This window comes from Artemia sp. Qi Xiang Cuo, chromosome 14, assembly GCF_049724085.1.
Source record: "Artemia sp. Qi Xiang Cuo chromosome 14, ASM4972408v1, whole genome shotgun sequence".
NCBI lineage: Eukaryota > Metazoa > Arthropoda > Branchiopoda > Anostraca > Artemiidae > Artemia > Artemia sp. Qi Xiang Cuo.
In genome coordinates this window covers 46,737,680-46,753,345 of record NC_142807.1, presented here as the reverse complement: position 1 = coordinate 46,753,345, position 15,666 = coordinate 46,737,680, and the positions used below count along the sequence as shown (strand labels likewise).

At 35.9% G+C, this 15,666-nt stretch overlaps 1 protein-coding gene across 1 annotated transcript in view; it reads left to right on the top strand.

The window, feature by feature from the left end:
* LOC148944530 (TBC1 domain family member 2B-like) overlaps positions 1–15,666 on the top strand; it is a 79,932-nt gene that overhangs the window by 17,212 nt on the left and 47,054 nt on the right. Inside the window, exons 3-6 of the mRNA XM_089099951.1 lie at positions 5,954–6,234; positions 7,137–7,289; positions 11,848–12,030; positions 14,929–15,110. Of these exons, the coding sequence (XP_088956077.1) occupies positions 5,954–6,234; positions 7,137–7,289; positions 11,848–12,030; positions 14,929–15,110 (799 nt within the window). The remainder of the gene's footprint in view (positions 1–5,953; positions 6,235–7,136; positions 7,290–11,847; positions 12,031–14,928; positions 15,111–15,666) is intronic.

The following is a 15,666-nucleotide window of genomic DNA, read 5'->3' as shown; positions in this document are numbered from 1 at the left end:
CCCAGCGGACTGACCATATGTCAACAGTAAGCTCTACAAAAAATGTGGTTCTATCCCGCTTTCTAAGGCTATGATAAAATAAATGATGAGATAACTAGGACGTGTTCTGTAGATGAAGGATGATAAATTTCCAAAGATTGTCCTTGTTGGCCAACCGTCTAGGGCCGAACAAAAAGCATTCCTTCCCTGTATTGGGTAGGAGTATGTCGTAAAATCTTTTTTTAGGGAAATGGGAACTTCTTGGGAGGTTGAAAAGAGGGAGGCATTGAAGGGATGGAAGAGGAGCGTTCTTAGCTGTATTGGCCTCAGGTAGCTTGATGCTGTAATGATTTGTTGATAGTAGTAGTACTAGTATAGTTACCCCAGTCCTAAAAAAGGTAAAGATCCGGAACAGTGTACCTTTTATTGTCTTTTTACTGGCGCCCCAGTATTGTGTAAATTAATCGAGCTCCTAATAATCAATGATGTAAATAGTTTGTATTGCACTCCCGATAGTCAGTTTGGCTTTAAAACAAGCCTAAGTAGAGACATGTACACTTTCTTTTTGCGGAGAAATTTTGACTCCGGCATGCACGTGCAAATCCTTTTAAATGCTCGTCAGTGTAGTCCGCCTAGATCTATTGTAATGACGCTTACAGATCTGTATCGTAAGGTAAAAGTACTGATAAATTTTCCCGGTTTGTCTACTCCGACTAATAGGCCTGTACTATTGATTCCCCTTTATAAAGGTTCTTAGGCAGGGAGCTGTTAGCCCCCCTGCTTTCTATAATAATAGTGATTTTGAGCTGCAGCAGATTGTATTACAGAGTTGTCGGTTTCACGGAATAGATATTACGCTAGTGAATTATGCTTATGGCATCCTGAGTCGCAGCAGATCGTTTTCCCAAATTAAGTGAAATTTTCCTCGACTGGTAGATGCATATCGTAAGATTAGTCTTTCGTATAATGAGAGTAAAAGTGAAATGCGTGTATCTGACCCCCATTCTCACCAGCCCTCTGCCACTTCTGGTAGAGGGAAGATAAATTGGAGGAAGATAAAGGAGGTCTTTGTTATTATTATTGTAATATTTAAGTATCTTCTTAACCCCCTTCACGGACCAGAAATTCCAGAGTAGCTGCAAAATATGGAGCTGCAGATCCTCTTACTAGCGCTATTGAAAGACATAATAAATTTAGAAATTTCTTTGATCCGAACCATGATTTTTATACCCCGGCGCCGCGCCGATGAGGGAAGACCGACGGCGGCGGGGCCAAAAACAGCACGCCGCGCCGCGCCGCCGGTAAGATGTTGGCGGCGCGCCGCCGGCGTGATCAATGTTGACCGCAAACATTAATGTTTTCATCAGTCTTTCTCAAATCACAGCTTAAATTTACAACAAATTCGAGCCTATTCATGAGTTCAAAAATTCACAAGTCGCTGGCTGGAAACTGGTCTTCTTCGTTATTCATCAAGAGAATTTTTGTCAACTTTTCAACTTTTTGGCATCCCCGCTTTCAATAAAAAATCAAGGTACTATCACTTAAATATAATAACTCCCTATGCCTTCCCCCTCTGGATACTATCTTGATAGGATACTATCTCTGCTTTAAATAAAAAAAATTAACTTATTGGCACCCCTGCTTTCAAAAAAAAAAAAAAATCAAGGTATTATCATTTAAATATGATAGCTCACTACCCCCTCCCCCCTTTGGATACCACCTTGATAAAATGCCGTGTCTGCTTTAAATTAAAAAAAAATTACTTTTTGGGATCCCTGCTTTCAATAAAAAAATTTCGAGATATTATCATTTAAATGTAATACACCCCCCTCTGGATACCACCTTGATAGGATACCGTGTCAGCTTTCATTAGAAAAATAAGTTACTTAATAATTAACTAAGTCACTATATGGTTCAAACAAATACGCAAAATAACGTTAAACAGTTTAGTGTTCCTGGAAAAAAATTGAGGGTATGAGTAAAGGGGTACAAAGACAACAACAAAAATGTCGAAATTATTCAGATATACCTCAAATTATTGGAAAACTGTGTCATAGATTCGCCGTGGCATTCAATAAGATCCAAAGAATCTAATTAAAAGGGAGCACACACAAAAGCCAAATTAGCCCAGTAGCCTATGAGAAATAACAAAATACGTAAGACAATGAACAAGTCTAAATAGGGGGCCCTGGGTCTATCAAAATATTTCAATGGTTTCCCAGGGAATTTGATATCATTTTCTTCTGTCTCCACTTTAAATGAAAAAAAATAATTATCTTTTTAGCATCCCTGCTTTCAATAAACAAAAATGAGGTATCATCATTTAAAAATGGTAGCCCCCTATCCCCCCTATAGGCAATAATTTGCAATTTATTTATGAATCATATTTTTGGGATAACATCCGGTTCAATCTTTTATTCCCCAACCGGGTACAAAGCTTAGTCTATAGCTAAATTTTGTTTCAATAGAAGGTTTTTTTTGGGGGGGGGGGGGGTTAAAAATTTTAAGAAAGAAGATTGTATTTTATATAAGGCGTTAAAAAATTGAATATTAAACATTAATGAAATCTTATCTAAAAACAGAAAAAAAAAAAAAAATCTGCAAACTTACAATTCAGCTGTAGAAACAATATGTCGGCTCTCAATTTCAAATCCAACTGAAGGCTGAAGCTGTATATTCGTTCTATGATACTATTCAACTTGGAAATAAAATTCTTGACTACGAACTATGTTAGAAATAGCAATTGGGAAACTACATTTGAAATGATTTAAACTCATTTTATAAAGACGATACTTTTTTTGTCAACATATGTAAAACTGTGTATATTGCAATATTTGCAATTGAATATTGCATCTGTATGGTTTTTATGCAAAGTAACAAAAGAGACGAAAATTAATGAACAAGAGAGCAGTAAAGAATTATGGTGTGCAAAGTAATATTTGGCAGGGAAAGTCATTGGTGATAAATTACTGGAGGTAGCACCATGATTGCGATATTTTTGGGGATTCGGCGAAACAGATTTTGTTTCGGGTTGACGCATAGATTTTGGGGAAAGTACCCAAAAATTTGGGGATAGAGCAAACCCTGCTTGGTTTCTAATCAGGAAAATTGAAATACTAAACCACACGAGAAGGAAAAGCTCCGACTTTGCGGTTGACGCAATAAAGAATTGCCGCAAAATTAATTTAAAGTCGACCGAACGCCGCCGTCTCTGGCGGTGGCGGCGCGTCTGCGGCACGCCAGCGGCGTTCGACCGGGCCTTTCGTCGGCGGCGTTGGGGCGATCCGCCGGTGCGGCGCCGCGGTCTAATGATTTTCACATGTTATTTTTTTAAATGTGTGTTTTATCCGTTCTATTTTAGTTGATTCGCTGAAAGATCTTCTTTCTTTTTCTTGTGTATATTGTGTTGTTTTTCTTTATGTTTCTCGTTTCTTTTTCCTCCTTTCTCTATTTATTATGGCTCCGTTTGTTAACTGCTGTTTGGATACAGGTAATAAATCTCATTCATTCATTCAGGTGCGTGTAACTAAACCCTTGTTTAACTGAACCTATGTAACTGAATTTACGTTCGTCTGACCCCAGGTGCAACTAAACCCCCATTTAACTGAACCCCTGTGCAAGTCAACCCCCTTTTAACTGAGCCACCACACAACTGAACCCCCGTTTAGCTGGACCCCCGTGCAACTCAACCCACGTGCAAGTCAACCCCTTTTAATTGAACCGTTGTGCAAATTGATTCCCGTTTAAGTGAATCTACCTGAAAATCAACCCACGTGTAGCTCAATCTAATTTAGCTGAACCATCGTTCAACTGAATTCCCGTGCAACTCAACTTCATTTAACTGAACCCTCGTGTAACTCAACTCCCATTTAAATCAAGGCATGTTTGACTCCACTCAACCCAAGACCTAACAATAAGTTTGAACTAGCGCTAATTAGAAGCTCAAAACTTGCTTTTCGCTTTGTTCGCAGTTTCTAACTTCTGTTACCCATTTGGGTAACCCCAGAACTTTTCTAGATTGAAAGAAACCTTCAGGAATAGATGTAATGCCAAAATTATGACCCTATAAAGTGTTTTTGGTTTTATTACAATCTACGGGTTTTTCAATTAGTGCTCGAGAAAGGATTTGTCAAGGGGAAAGTGAATACTCTGATTTTATACCCGGATCCCTGGGCTCTTTCAGTTTGATTTTTTTTAGTTACATAAAAGCATTTTATTTGGGTCGTCCCAAATAGAATCAACCAGAAATTGACACCCGTCTTTATGGGGCGGGGATAATAAAACAGTGATTTCGAGAATCTCTGATGCATCTGATGGTTACCCATTTCAGCACCCCAATGATGTTCCAGTGACCCCATAGTGCTGGAGAAAAAAGAAAATAAAAAGAATAAATGTCCAGATATCAAACACTTTTTTTGTAATTCCTAAGAATCTGTCTCGTAATTAATTTTAGTTTTGTAATGACAATAAATACCATCTTATCATTAGCAAATCAGCTTTGTATTAGAATGATTTTTTTTCACTTGGTAGTTTTTTTCAAAACTTTTTTGTTTTCCATTTTCAACGGTGACTGGGAAGGGGGTGTTCAAGGGGGGGGTTAATGGTTACCCATTTCAGCACCCCAATGATGTTCCAGTGAAACCATAGTGCTGGAGAAAAAAAGAAAAAAAAGAAGACATGTCCAGATATAAAGCACTTTTTTGTAATTCCTAAGAATTTGTCTCGTAATTAATTTTAGTTTTGTAATGACAATAAATACCATCTATCATTAGCAAATCAGCTTTGTATTAGAATGATTTTTTTTTCACTTGGTTTTTTTTTTTAAACTTTTTTGTTTTCCATATTCAACGGTGACTGCGAAGGGGAGTATTCAAGGGGGGGATTAATGGTTACCCATTTCAGCACCCCAATGATGTTCCAGTGACCCCATAGTGCCGGATAAAAAAAAGAAAAGAAAAAGAAGGAAAGGAAAAGAAGGTGACTGCGAAGAGGGGTATTCAAAGGGGGCGGGGGGTTAAAAACCAGTTTAAGGATTTTCGGTCATGGAGATTTCAGTGGTAGACCTTTTATTGTTTGAAGCCTTTACACTCCAGAAATGACACTTAAATCACATTTTCGTGCCATAAGGAATTTTATAATGGTTTTTTCACGAAAAGACTATAAAAAGTGCATAAAGGTAAATATTAGCTTTCAAATGACATCAAACAGCTCTCTACGATGTTCTAGTGCACTCTTAGTACTGGAAATATGAAATAGAAAAACGGAGACTTATTAGTGTTCCAGCTCTTTTTAAAAAATTCCCATACATTTTCTTCCACAATAAGCTTTTATTTTTAAGATACATTTGCATGATAGCTAAAGTTCCTGAATCAGCATTAATGACAAGTTTTCTTTAGAACGAAGGTTTAGTTGCACGGGCTTGAGTTGTATGAGGGTTCAGTTGAATGGAGCTGAATTGCACGGGGGTTCAGTTCCACGAGGGTTCAGCTAACAGGGGTTGAATTACACGAGGGTTTAGTTAAATGGGGCTGAGTTCCACGAGGGTTCAGTTTCACGGGGTTTAGTTTAACGAAGATTCAGTTGCACGGACTTGATTTGCATGAGGGTCCAGTTGAATGGGGTTGAATGAACGGCGGTTCAGTTGCCCGAGGGTTCAGTTAAATGAGGGGCTCAGTTTCATCCGGGGTGATATGCACGAGAGTTCAGCTACCTGGGTTCAGTTGCAATGGAACCTTTCATTCAATAATATTTGTGTAAAATCAGATAGGAATTCTACAATAGCTAGTCGAATGAGGTTTTATTTATCTTTTTTTATTTTCAAAAGACAACAAATATCAGCATCGAAATATAAAGTTTTAGGACTCTGCATTATTGATTTGTCCAAGCAGCTGGTTCTTTTTGAATTTTGGACAAACCAGACTAGGGTTTGTGTGCCTTTCGAAATATATTACTTTTCATTCCTATCGTTTCCTAGGCGGTGAAAGCGTTGATGAAGATAGTTGTCCGAGCTCTAGTTTAAATGCTAGCAGTAGCCCTGCAAAGACGATATTGAGTCAGCCGTCAACTCCTACTAGTGGGGAGAAGTTGAAAGCAGTTGACGAACTGAAGCAGAAAATAAGACAATCATTAAGAAAAGGGAAGTCACAGTCAAGTTTAATATCCGCGACCTCTTGTCAAAATTTATCATCCAAACCACCTCCTAGACCCTGGAGTTTAAAGCTTAGACAAACGTCAACATGCCCAAACTGTAAAATGGCAAGTCTGAATTTCGTTCTTTTTATATCTATTTTGTGGTGGAATGATTTTTTCAGCATTAAGTAGTTTATGCTCTACGCGAAGCTACCGCTGGGCTATAGAACTATGCTTTATTAGACTTGAACTTTTGCTGAAATGTAAAATTTATACAGGAAATAGATTCATCTCTTTAGCTTTGAACATTTGAACCCTTCCAATATAATTTGCAGAACAACTCACTTTCTCGCTCTCTCTCTCTCCCTCTTCTTCTCTCTCTCACTCCCTCTCTCTCTCTCCATGTTATTCTTTTCTTATTTTCAATATCTACTTAATCTTAGCGCTCTACCTTCTGACAAAGGCCTAGACTAACCCTTGTAGAAATGTTTGCAAATGTCACAAAAATCCTACGGAGAAGAATTACAGCCGAAATTTAAATACAACTATAAACCAATTTACGAATTCGTTCAAAACCACCAAAAAATTTTGAAGGGACAAAAATCTGCCGTTTGTTGGTAAAACTAAGTTTCCCAATATTTGTACACCTAAGTAGGCACAGACAGGATCGTTCTATATTTTAGTTTTAATATATTTCCTCCTGCACGTCTTGAAAAAAATCAATAGTGAACTATTTAATGTGTGTAATCCATCTCTGGGTATAGAACAAGAATATTATTCTTTTACATATGCTTTCGGGGATCTCTTAAATTAGTTCCAAGATGTTTTGCTCCCTAAAACTCTGATCACATAATGCTCTTGTTATTCCTTTTTATTGCCAGTTTGGCAAACAATGGTGCAAAATTAATTTGATTTGTATTACTGTTATTTTCACTTGGGATTGCCGAGCTACCATTCATCTTTGTGTTTTTCTATTTCAGTAATCTTAGCGATTTTGTTCCGCCGTTTAAACAGTTCTTATGTTTTAGCTTTCATCTGAGTTAGATGACCTGAGAGAAAAAGTGGAGATGCTACAAGACGAAACAAATGCAGCAAGAGAGGCAATAAACATGCTTCATAGACACCTCGACTCAGCTGTTGCTGAACGGGACTCTCTCCTTCTCATTCATAAACAACCAAATGTAAATATTCTGACTTTTGTGATTTGTTTAATCAGGATGTTCTTGGTAATGAGACATTCTAAATGATAAATAAAAATTAAGACTAATTATATAAATATAATCTTGTATAAGGATGTATGAAGAGATGTAACTGTACAAAGAAACTTTAAATAATAATAATACTTCATTCATTTCTGCCTTGTACAAAAAGATAAACAGAATTGTCCTACATTTGTGACAATACAAATTTGAAAAGTATATTGCCTGCTCAGCGTTCTTAACGGAATGATGCTAGTACCAAAAATTAAGTTTTAATCAATAATAATAATCATTACTCTTCCCTGTTTGGTAGTTTAGAATATACCTATGAATGACAGAAGTGTAGGGGAGAATGATTGTTTATATTAAAGAGCAGAAATATAAAATATAATTATCTTTCTTGAATACTAACAGTGCATGATCTTGATTTTTTTTTTGTAATTCCTATATTTTCTGTTTAATTGAATTGGTCATTAGAAAGAGATAAGATTCTACAAGAAAAAAACTATGCGAAACATGTATTAGCCGCAATAATTTGTTTAACAATATTAATTTTGAATTTTAAAGGAGTAATAGCCGTAACTAGCACAACATAAGCACACTTATTATGGTGACAGGAAGACTCACTCCAGCAAAGACCGCCCCCAGAAAACTGTGGCCAAGAAGGTTTTGACTGGAAGATCGCACCATGGAATATTGCACATTGGAAGGCTGCATACAAAAGGTTTTACACCGACGATTGCTCCCATGGAAGACCGCACCATTTAAAGATCCTCAGGATAAATAATACGTATAGCTTAGGGGGCTGCGGGGTGGCAAAAAAGATTCCACTGACACATGGAACCTCATTCGGCAGGGGGAGGGGTTCTACAAGCTATAAAGATTCTGAATTATTTTACGTGTACATTTTTATGAATGCAATCTTCCTGGATGTCGGTACAATATTCCTGATTATCCTGATTAGATAGACTAGTAAGAGCAGCTTATTATCAGATGTTGAATTATGGCTGAAAACGTCGTGGCCGTCCCAAATTAAGTCATTACTAGAAAAATTGGGAATACCTTACTTATAGAATGATGATCTTGGTTCCCGTAATTTTCCAGCAGATTTAAAAAGCCATGTACAATTTATCTTAGAGGGCCAAGAAATTCAGTATTGGCAGGGGCTGGTTTTGAATTCTTCTACATTAAATTATTATAATCAGGCTAAACCTAGTTTTGGAGAGGAAGTTTATTTTAAATTTAATTTACTGGCTATGATTTTATGTCTATGGATTCAGCTCACGCCGAATCGCCTTCTAATCCAGAGCAGGCAAAAGGTGTTCGACAAAAAGATAATTGATCCTGAAGTGCGGTATGTGTGTCCTCTTTGTAAAGCCGGAAGTGCCCGGTGCTCTCTGATTTAAGAGAAAAATACTTACATGGGATTGTTTTGCTGCTTCCTGGTATTTTACAAAGTAATAATCCAACCACAATATTTCATGTTAGTGTGTACATAGATAAAAGCTTAGAAAGAAGGAAAAGTTTATGCAGTTAATTATTGATTATTATATAGAGTTACAATCATTTTCTCGCTAAATTACCGTTAGGTATTTTTCGCTATGTATTATGTTTCCGTGTGCTTTATAATTTGTTCTGTTGGTGATTTCTTTATTTTTCATAAATTTTTGTGTGTATTTTGAAATACACGATCTATCTATCTATTTATCTATTCCTGATTATCTTCCTCTGTGGTACGAACTTCTTCAAAGCACCTTCTGCGAGTAGTCTTCCTGGATACAATCCTCTAAGCACAATCTTCCTACATTTTTTCCATACCAAATAGCTTAAAAGTGCAATAATTTCTTGTAGTTACCAAAAATTGTAATTATGGGCACCTTCTTTTTTTTTTATTGATTTAGTCATTTCAACGTGAACAGATGTTTTGTTCTACTCTGTAAGAGATATGCTTGTTTCTAACTTAAGTCAGAGTGATAGAATAAAAGAAGAAATTCGAGGATTTTCAAACAGTTATGCATCAAAAGAATTATTTTTTATGGTGAACTTAAGTATGTAAAATTTATTAAATTCAAAGTCACCGCCAGAAATTACGAGTCTGAGAAAATTTGCCTTGTTTTCAAAAAGGGGGAAATAGCCCCAAAAATGCTTCTCATATTGATGCAAGTTTTACCGTCAAATTCAGCTAATCAGAGAATTTCATTACAGAGGTTTTAAGCCCCTATCTACAAAAATGCAAGATTTTGCATTTTTTACGAGAAGGCTGATCAATGATGTGTATTCATCTTTTTTTTTGTTTTTTTTTTTCATAAGGGATGATTTGACCAAACCAATGGTCATCGAACATTTGGAGAAGGCTCATTCGAAAGGAACTCGAACTGGAAGTTCTAGTGTCCAATTTAAATAGCTAAATAAACTGTACCCCAGCAAAGTGCTGTTTTCTGACTTTTTGTGGCACAGAACAAGAGTTTGAACCCAAAGAAGGCCGAAAAACAGTCGATTGAAAATTGAGAGATAGCCGAATGATTTAAAATTGTCGGTAAATTACATATTGAGCTTCCCAGTTTCGAAGCAGTTATGCCCCATGGTGGTGCATTCCTTCCTAAAGATGTGTCTAATTCATACAAAATAAACGGTTCGTATTAACACTTGGTTCAAAGGTTCATTCCTCTAGGCTGACTCATTTGAACATTTATAAAATTATGAATAGTGATGTATAATTGTGCTTTAGTTACTATAAAGGACGGCTGTTGGATCTTTGTGTAGGGGGGGGGTCTGAAGCCTCAAAAAATGGATCTTTTCCCCAAATTGTCTAACCCTCAGTAAGACTTCGTATAAATATAGAGAGAGATTTGAGGGGGATGGGGAGGCGGGGTGCCTGCAAAATGGGTACTGGTACATGTTAGCTCTTCTCATTGTAGAACAATTTTGTTTGTGTAATAAAAGATTAAATTCATGTGCTTACCGGCACAAAATAGAGAGATGAGGGGTATTCTGAGTACCGCCAGAAAATTTTATAGGAGGGGGGGCAACTTCAGTTAGCTTCCTTTACGTTTAAGAGAACCAAGCAGTTCGTAGTAATAAACTATTTGGTGAAGAGTGACCCCTGTCAATTGAGATCAAAAACTAAAAAACGAAGTTTTGAGTAAAATCTATGCAACAACAGAACCTATTTTGTTGATTTGTTTAAAACAGTGCAGCTCCTAGTTCAGATGTTTTAAAATTTAATCTGTTGCTTATTTTTTTGCCCCCATTTTCGCTGTATGCTTTCAGCATAGCTTTATAAAGCGTTTAAGTAAAGAGTGAGTGGTTAAGGGGATGTCAGTTTTCCTTTTTGTGCAGAACGATTTCTGATCGTTTCAAGTTTTAATGTCGCTCTTTAGTTTCATTCGAAAAAAAAACTCGTGTATTATTTAATTATAACAAATGTTACAACACCACCCTTGTGTTGTCGAATTTAATTCTCCAAACATTTGATGGAGCTATTCCCGTCAACATTATGGGCATTTGCAGATCTCGTGCTAACTGTTTCACAAAAAAAGTGGATAGAATCTGGAAAATTTATTTTCTTAACCCTTGTCAAAGATCTATGTCGAAGAAAATATTCCAGTATTGAACAAAAGGTCATTTTCTTCCTTATTTGACTATGTAGATCTCAAGATAGCTGGAAACAAAATTTTCAGATTTAGTTTATTCTGAGCTTTTCATCTACTATCAACATATGTGTTACTGATCTTAAAATTATTACTTTTTTTCTGTTATATAATAATAATAATAATTTACTTTTCTAATTCAGAAAACAATAGAATTTGTGGAGAATGGATGTATGGTAAAAGAAAATCCAACTAGAAGGAGGTGTGCACAGTAAAATTTATAAAAAGCAGCCCAAGGAAAGTGAGAGCAAGAACGAGATTGATAGCTGGGGAGAGAGAGATATTGATAGACAAGAGTGAAAATAATAATGAAGAGTAAAGTAAAAAACTAAACTAAATATGTTTAAAAAGTAGAAAATGATGAATAATTGCATCTATACGTCTAAATAGGAACCATAGAAAGATACTAACAGGTACAATTTATGGAAAGGGGGAGGGAGGTAAATGCGAACAATTTATAATTTTTGTTTGCTGGTTTTTCATTTTCGCAAGGTGAACCTTTCCAAGCAATTTGAAGAAGAGGTAGGGTCTGGCCCTCAGTCATTTTTCTTGCGTGATTTGTTATATCATAGCTCCATTTTAACTGATATATTAATTATTTTATTGTTCGGAATAATATGTGAATTATGGAACCAGTTTAGCGAATAAAGGGGGAAAATGAAGGGGGAAAGGGGGAAAAATGCTAGAAAAACAATTAAACAACAGGAGGAGGCTATTGTGCTATGAAAGTAGTCTGAGGAGGAGCTTCTGTGCAATAAGCCTGTTTTGATGTTTTTCTCAATTAATCCTACCAAGTTCAGGAGACAAGCAAAAGGGTAGCTTTTTGGTTTTCTATTCTATTTGACTTAAGTGCTTGCTTTTTCGTATGTAATTTAAAGTTTATCCGTTAGGGCTCAAAAGACACTGAAACAACTCTTCGGACGCTATTGGCATTAAAAGACAACCATATGATCGAACTGATGGAAAAAGTAAACCAGCTACAGACAGAAATAAGAAATAGAAGAGAAAAATCGAACGAAACAGTGTCAATGGTTAGTGCTGCCACCCAAACAGAAGGACAGGATCTTTTAGAGGTAAGAGTCATGTGAAAAGAGCCGGCTGAAGGGAACTGATGAATGACAGCTTGGCAATCCCAGAACAAAATACAGTAACTTCGAAGTTATGCATTAATTGGACAAAGAAACAAATCATTGCAGTTTAAGGATTCTATGCTATGTCTTTTTTTTTCTTTTTTTTATGTTATGTCTAGTACAAACTACCTTTAAATGTAGAAAGAAAATGTAAAGTTGAAAAATCAGCAGATACTGGCCAGTTTCTCCGATTGATCCGATTTTATTATTTGATTGATTCGATTTTGTTATTTTTCTTCTATTAGTATTCTGTTATTACAAAAATCTAGAGGGTGTGATTTTTTCAGTTTTTTTTTTTTTTAAGGAAGACACAAAAAAATATTTTCTCAAAATCTAGGAGAGAGGGAAAACTTCCTTTTCGATTTTTTTTTCAACGAAAATACAATAAAAAATGTTTTTAAATTTCTAGTGGTGGTGGGGAATCCCAACTCCTTTGCCAATGGGTTATGTCCAGGCAATAGTGAGGGAAGGAGCTGGGATGTAGTTAAATAGGAAGTGACTTTGAAAGTCCAATAAATATAAATATTTGGATGCACAGTTACCTTTTTTATTTGCGGTTACGGCTGTTGATGTATTACCAATAAAAATGCTTGAAAGATAGGGAAATTTTCAAAAACTTGAAAGTCTTGAAATAGTTTTAAATAAAAAAGAAATACAAGTATGAGAAAATACACAAACACTATACAAAGTATAAAAGGGAAAAGAAAGAAACTCTTATTTCTTAAACTATAGTTGATTGTTTTTAAACAGGTTCAGGATGATAAATCAAGGACAAAACACATGGCAGGGTGACTCATGTGTTTGTCCGTGTTGTCTTCTGACATAGAATTCTAAGAAAGATTGTTTCACACAAGGGAAAGAATTTTTGTATTTAACATTATACGTAGGTCAAGCTTAGTTCAAACCTTTCACATAGGTATGTCATAGGTATGTCATAGGTATGTCATTAGGTAATGTCATAGGTAATGACATAGGTATGTCATTAGGTAATGTCATAGGTAATGTCATAGGTAATGACATAGGTATGTCATTAGGTATTGTCTTAGGTAATGTCATAGGTAATGACATAGGTATGTCATAGTTAATGACATAGGTATGTTATTCACATAGGTATGTCAAAAATCCTTTTATGCTCTTTGTTCTGATGAATTGAATGATTCTTCTCTGGTGCCAATCTAGCCAGAGCACTGTGGCGTTTCCCAAAGTTTATTTCATTTTCACATTTATTTTATTCAATTATAATAAACCTCTTTAGCGTTAACAGTCCAAAATTTCCTCAACTTCTTTTTTATAGAGATTATGAGGCTGTGACTAGTTTTTAGGTGAACCATTATAGACAAGATTTAGTCTGCATTCTCCTTCATTTCTATTTGCACTATCCCCATAATAGATATTTTTTAAAAACTGTTGCACAGTTTTAGGGAGATCTTAGGAATAAAAAAAAAACAGAAACCGTTTCGCGATTCCGGTTATAGGATGAAAAATGCCTATGTCTTTGCTGAAACCTTTCAAGGGGGGGGGGGGTGCTGGTGAAAGCATAGAAGCACTTTATGTTTCCAATAGTGTATAATGAAAATACCGACAAAATGCCAATTCAGACAAGGCGCGACATACCTGCCTTTTTGCATAAGCATGGGTAAAAAGATAGAGAGGGAGGGGGGGGGGCTTGTGAAGAACAGATGGGCGCACTCTGATCAGCGTCAAACAAAGTATAATATGTGTGTCTTTTAGTCAGGAAAGTTGTGGTAGAAGGGAAGCGGAAGCTGGAAAAGCTAGTGGTCCACTTTGGATCTACAATCATACATTGATAATTGCTGCGTTGTTCTTGTTCAAGTAAGCTGCAGCGTCTATAGTTTTCTTAGAAAGAGCTAACACTTGAAGGAGTGTAGAGGGAGGGGGTATTGGAGGAGTTCGTAGCTCATTTTCTGCCTCCAATAATACCAATTTTTTTTTGTGTAATTCTGCTTCAAATAAGGTACTCGTTTTTGCGTAGTAATGTAATTTTCCTATAGCCCCTCGAAACTCTCAGAATGGTGTATCTCATTTAAAAATCGTGCACAAAAAATACGATTTATTGTACTTTTATGCTTTTCAATGATTATTGTGTTGAAAGAAATTGCATTTTCCTTAGTTTAAAGTTGATTGTCTTGCTGTAAGTCAACTTTCTAATATCTCCAGATGTGACGCATTCATCTGCCTCAGTCACAGACAAGAAAATAAAATAGGAAACTCAAACGAAATTAAAAATAGAATTGACTCGTGAAGATAGATGGGAACATTTTCGGACCCATGGGAAAATGTTCTTTTGTTTGGATCTCTAATTTTTTTTGTTTATCATTCTGAAGAAATATCTTCAGAATGACAAAAGATATCTTTTGTCATTCACAAAAAATATCCTTTGTCTATCATTCTGATGTCTTTGTTTATCATTTGGAATATGCTCTCTGCTTGAACAGAGCTTTCTAAGCAGAATATAGTTGAAAGAGACGAAAGCTGGGCGAAACAGTTTCAGGTAGCTTTCTGTGATATAAACTACAAAATTCTGCTTCAGCTCAAACACTATACGCTCTGGCTCAGGGACAAGCGAAAGCCATCCCGTTTGGACCCAGGTAAGAATTAGCCGCTGCTTTCCCGAATGTAATATCATATTTTTCAATCAAGCTGGAGATCATTTGCTCTCTGTAAAAACCACAGAAGTTAGGGAGTTGCCACTTTCTCACAATAAATTGAAATCGTGGCATAAACAATAAAATGGGACAAAAACCAATTAAAAAAGAAACGAATACGAAGCTAAAACACCTCTTTGTGAACTGTATTTTGTTCAATTTTATTTCGTTGCAGATACAGAGACATGAGATGAGACTTGAGGCAGAGGCCAGCCAATGGGAAGCAAAATATTATCAGTTACATAGTAAGCATATGCTGCTACTCAGTGAGCTGCATAGGCCAGGAGGAGGAGCGCCTGAGCTTATCGCAAGACTTTTGAAAGATTTGATTGGATGGGGAATTTTGCCTTCCTATGGGTCTGTCTATATTTTCTGTCGAGCATCTTTTCATTCTCAGGGAAAAGTTAATTTGTAAATTGCATAAAAAACTGCCGTAACAAAATGTAGACTCAGATGTTAAGAAAAAAGATGAACTCCTGATTATAGAGAAGTATTCCTTTAAGATTGTCCTTAAAAAATGGGAAAGCATTTCAAATAAGAATCTGATCGATTGTTGCGGATGAGATTTAGTGGATGAAAAGAAAATCCCTATTTAGTAGGGAAGAAGTTATCCTAGTTAAGAGCTGTTAATGCTGTTTCTAGTTAAGATATGTATGAGCTTTAAATATGTTAAGATCTTTCAGAATTTCCATTTCAGCTACATATTCTCCACATTTAAACCTGCTAGGAAAATCATTCTAAATATCTGAGATGCCCATATGACCTTTGAAGCTGAACATTTTTTTTTTTTACATAAAATTCAGTCTATAATGCCCTGAAATTTTCAACCTACTTCATACTTACCCTGTCGAATATACCGAATCACCTAGTAGTATCATATAATTCACTCTCATTCACACCTATCAACAAACTT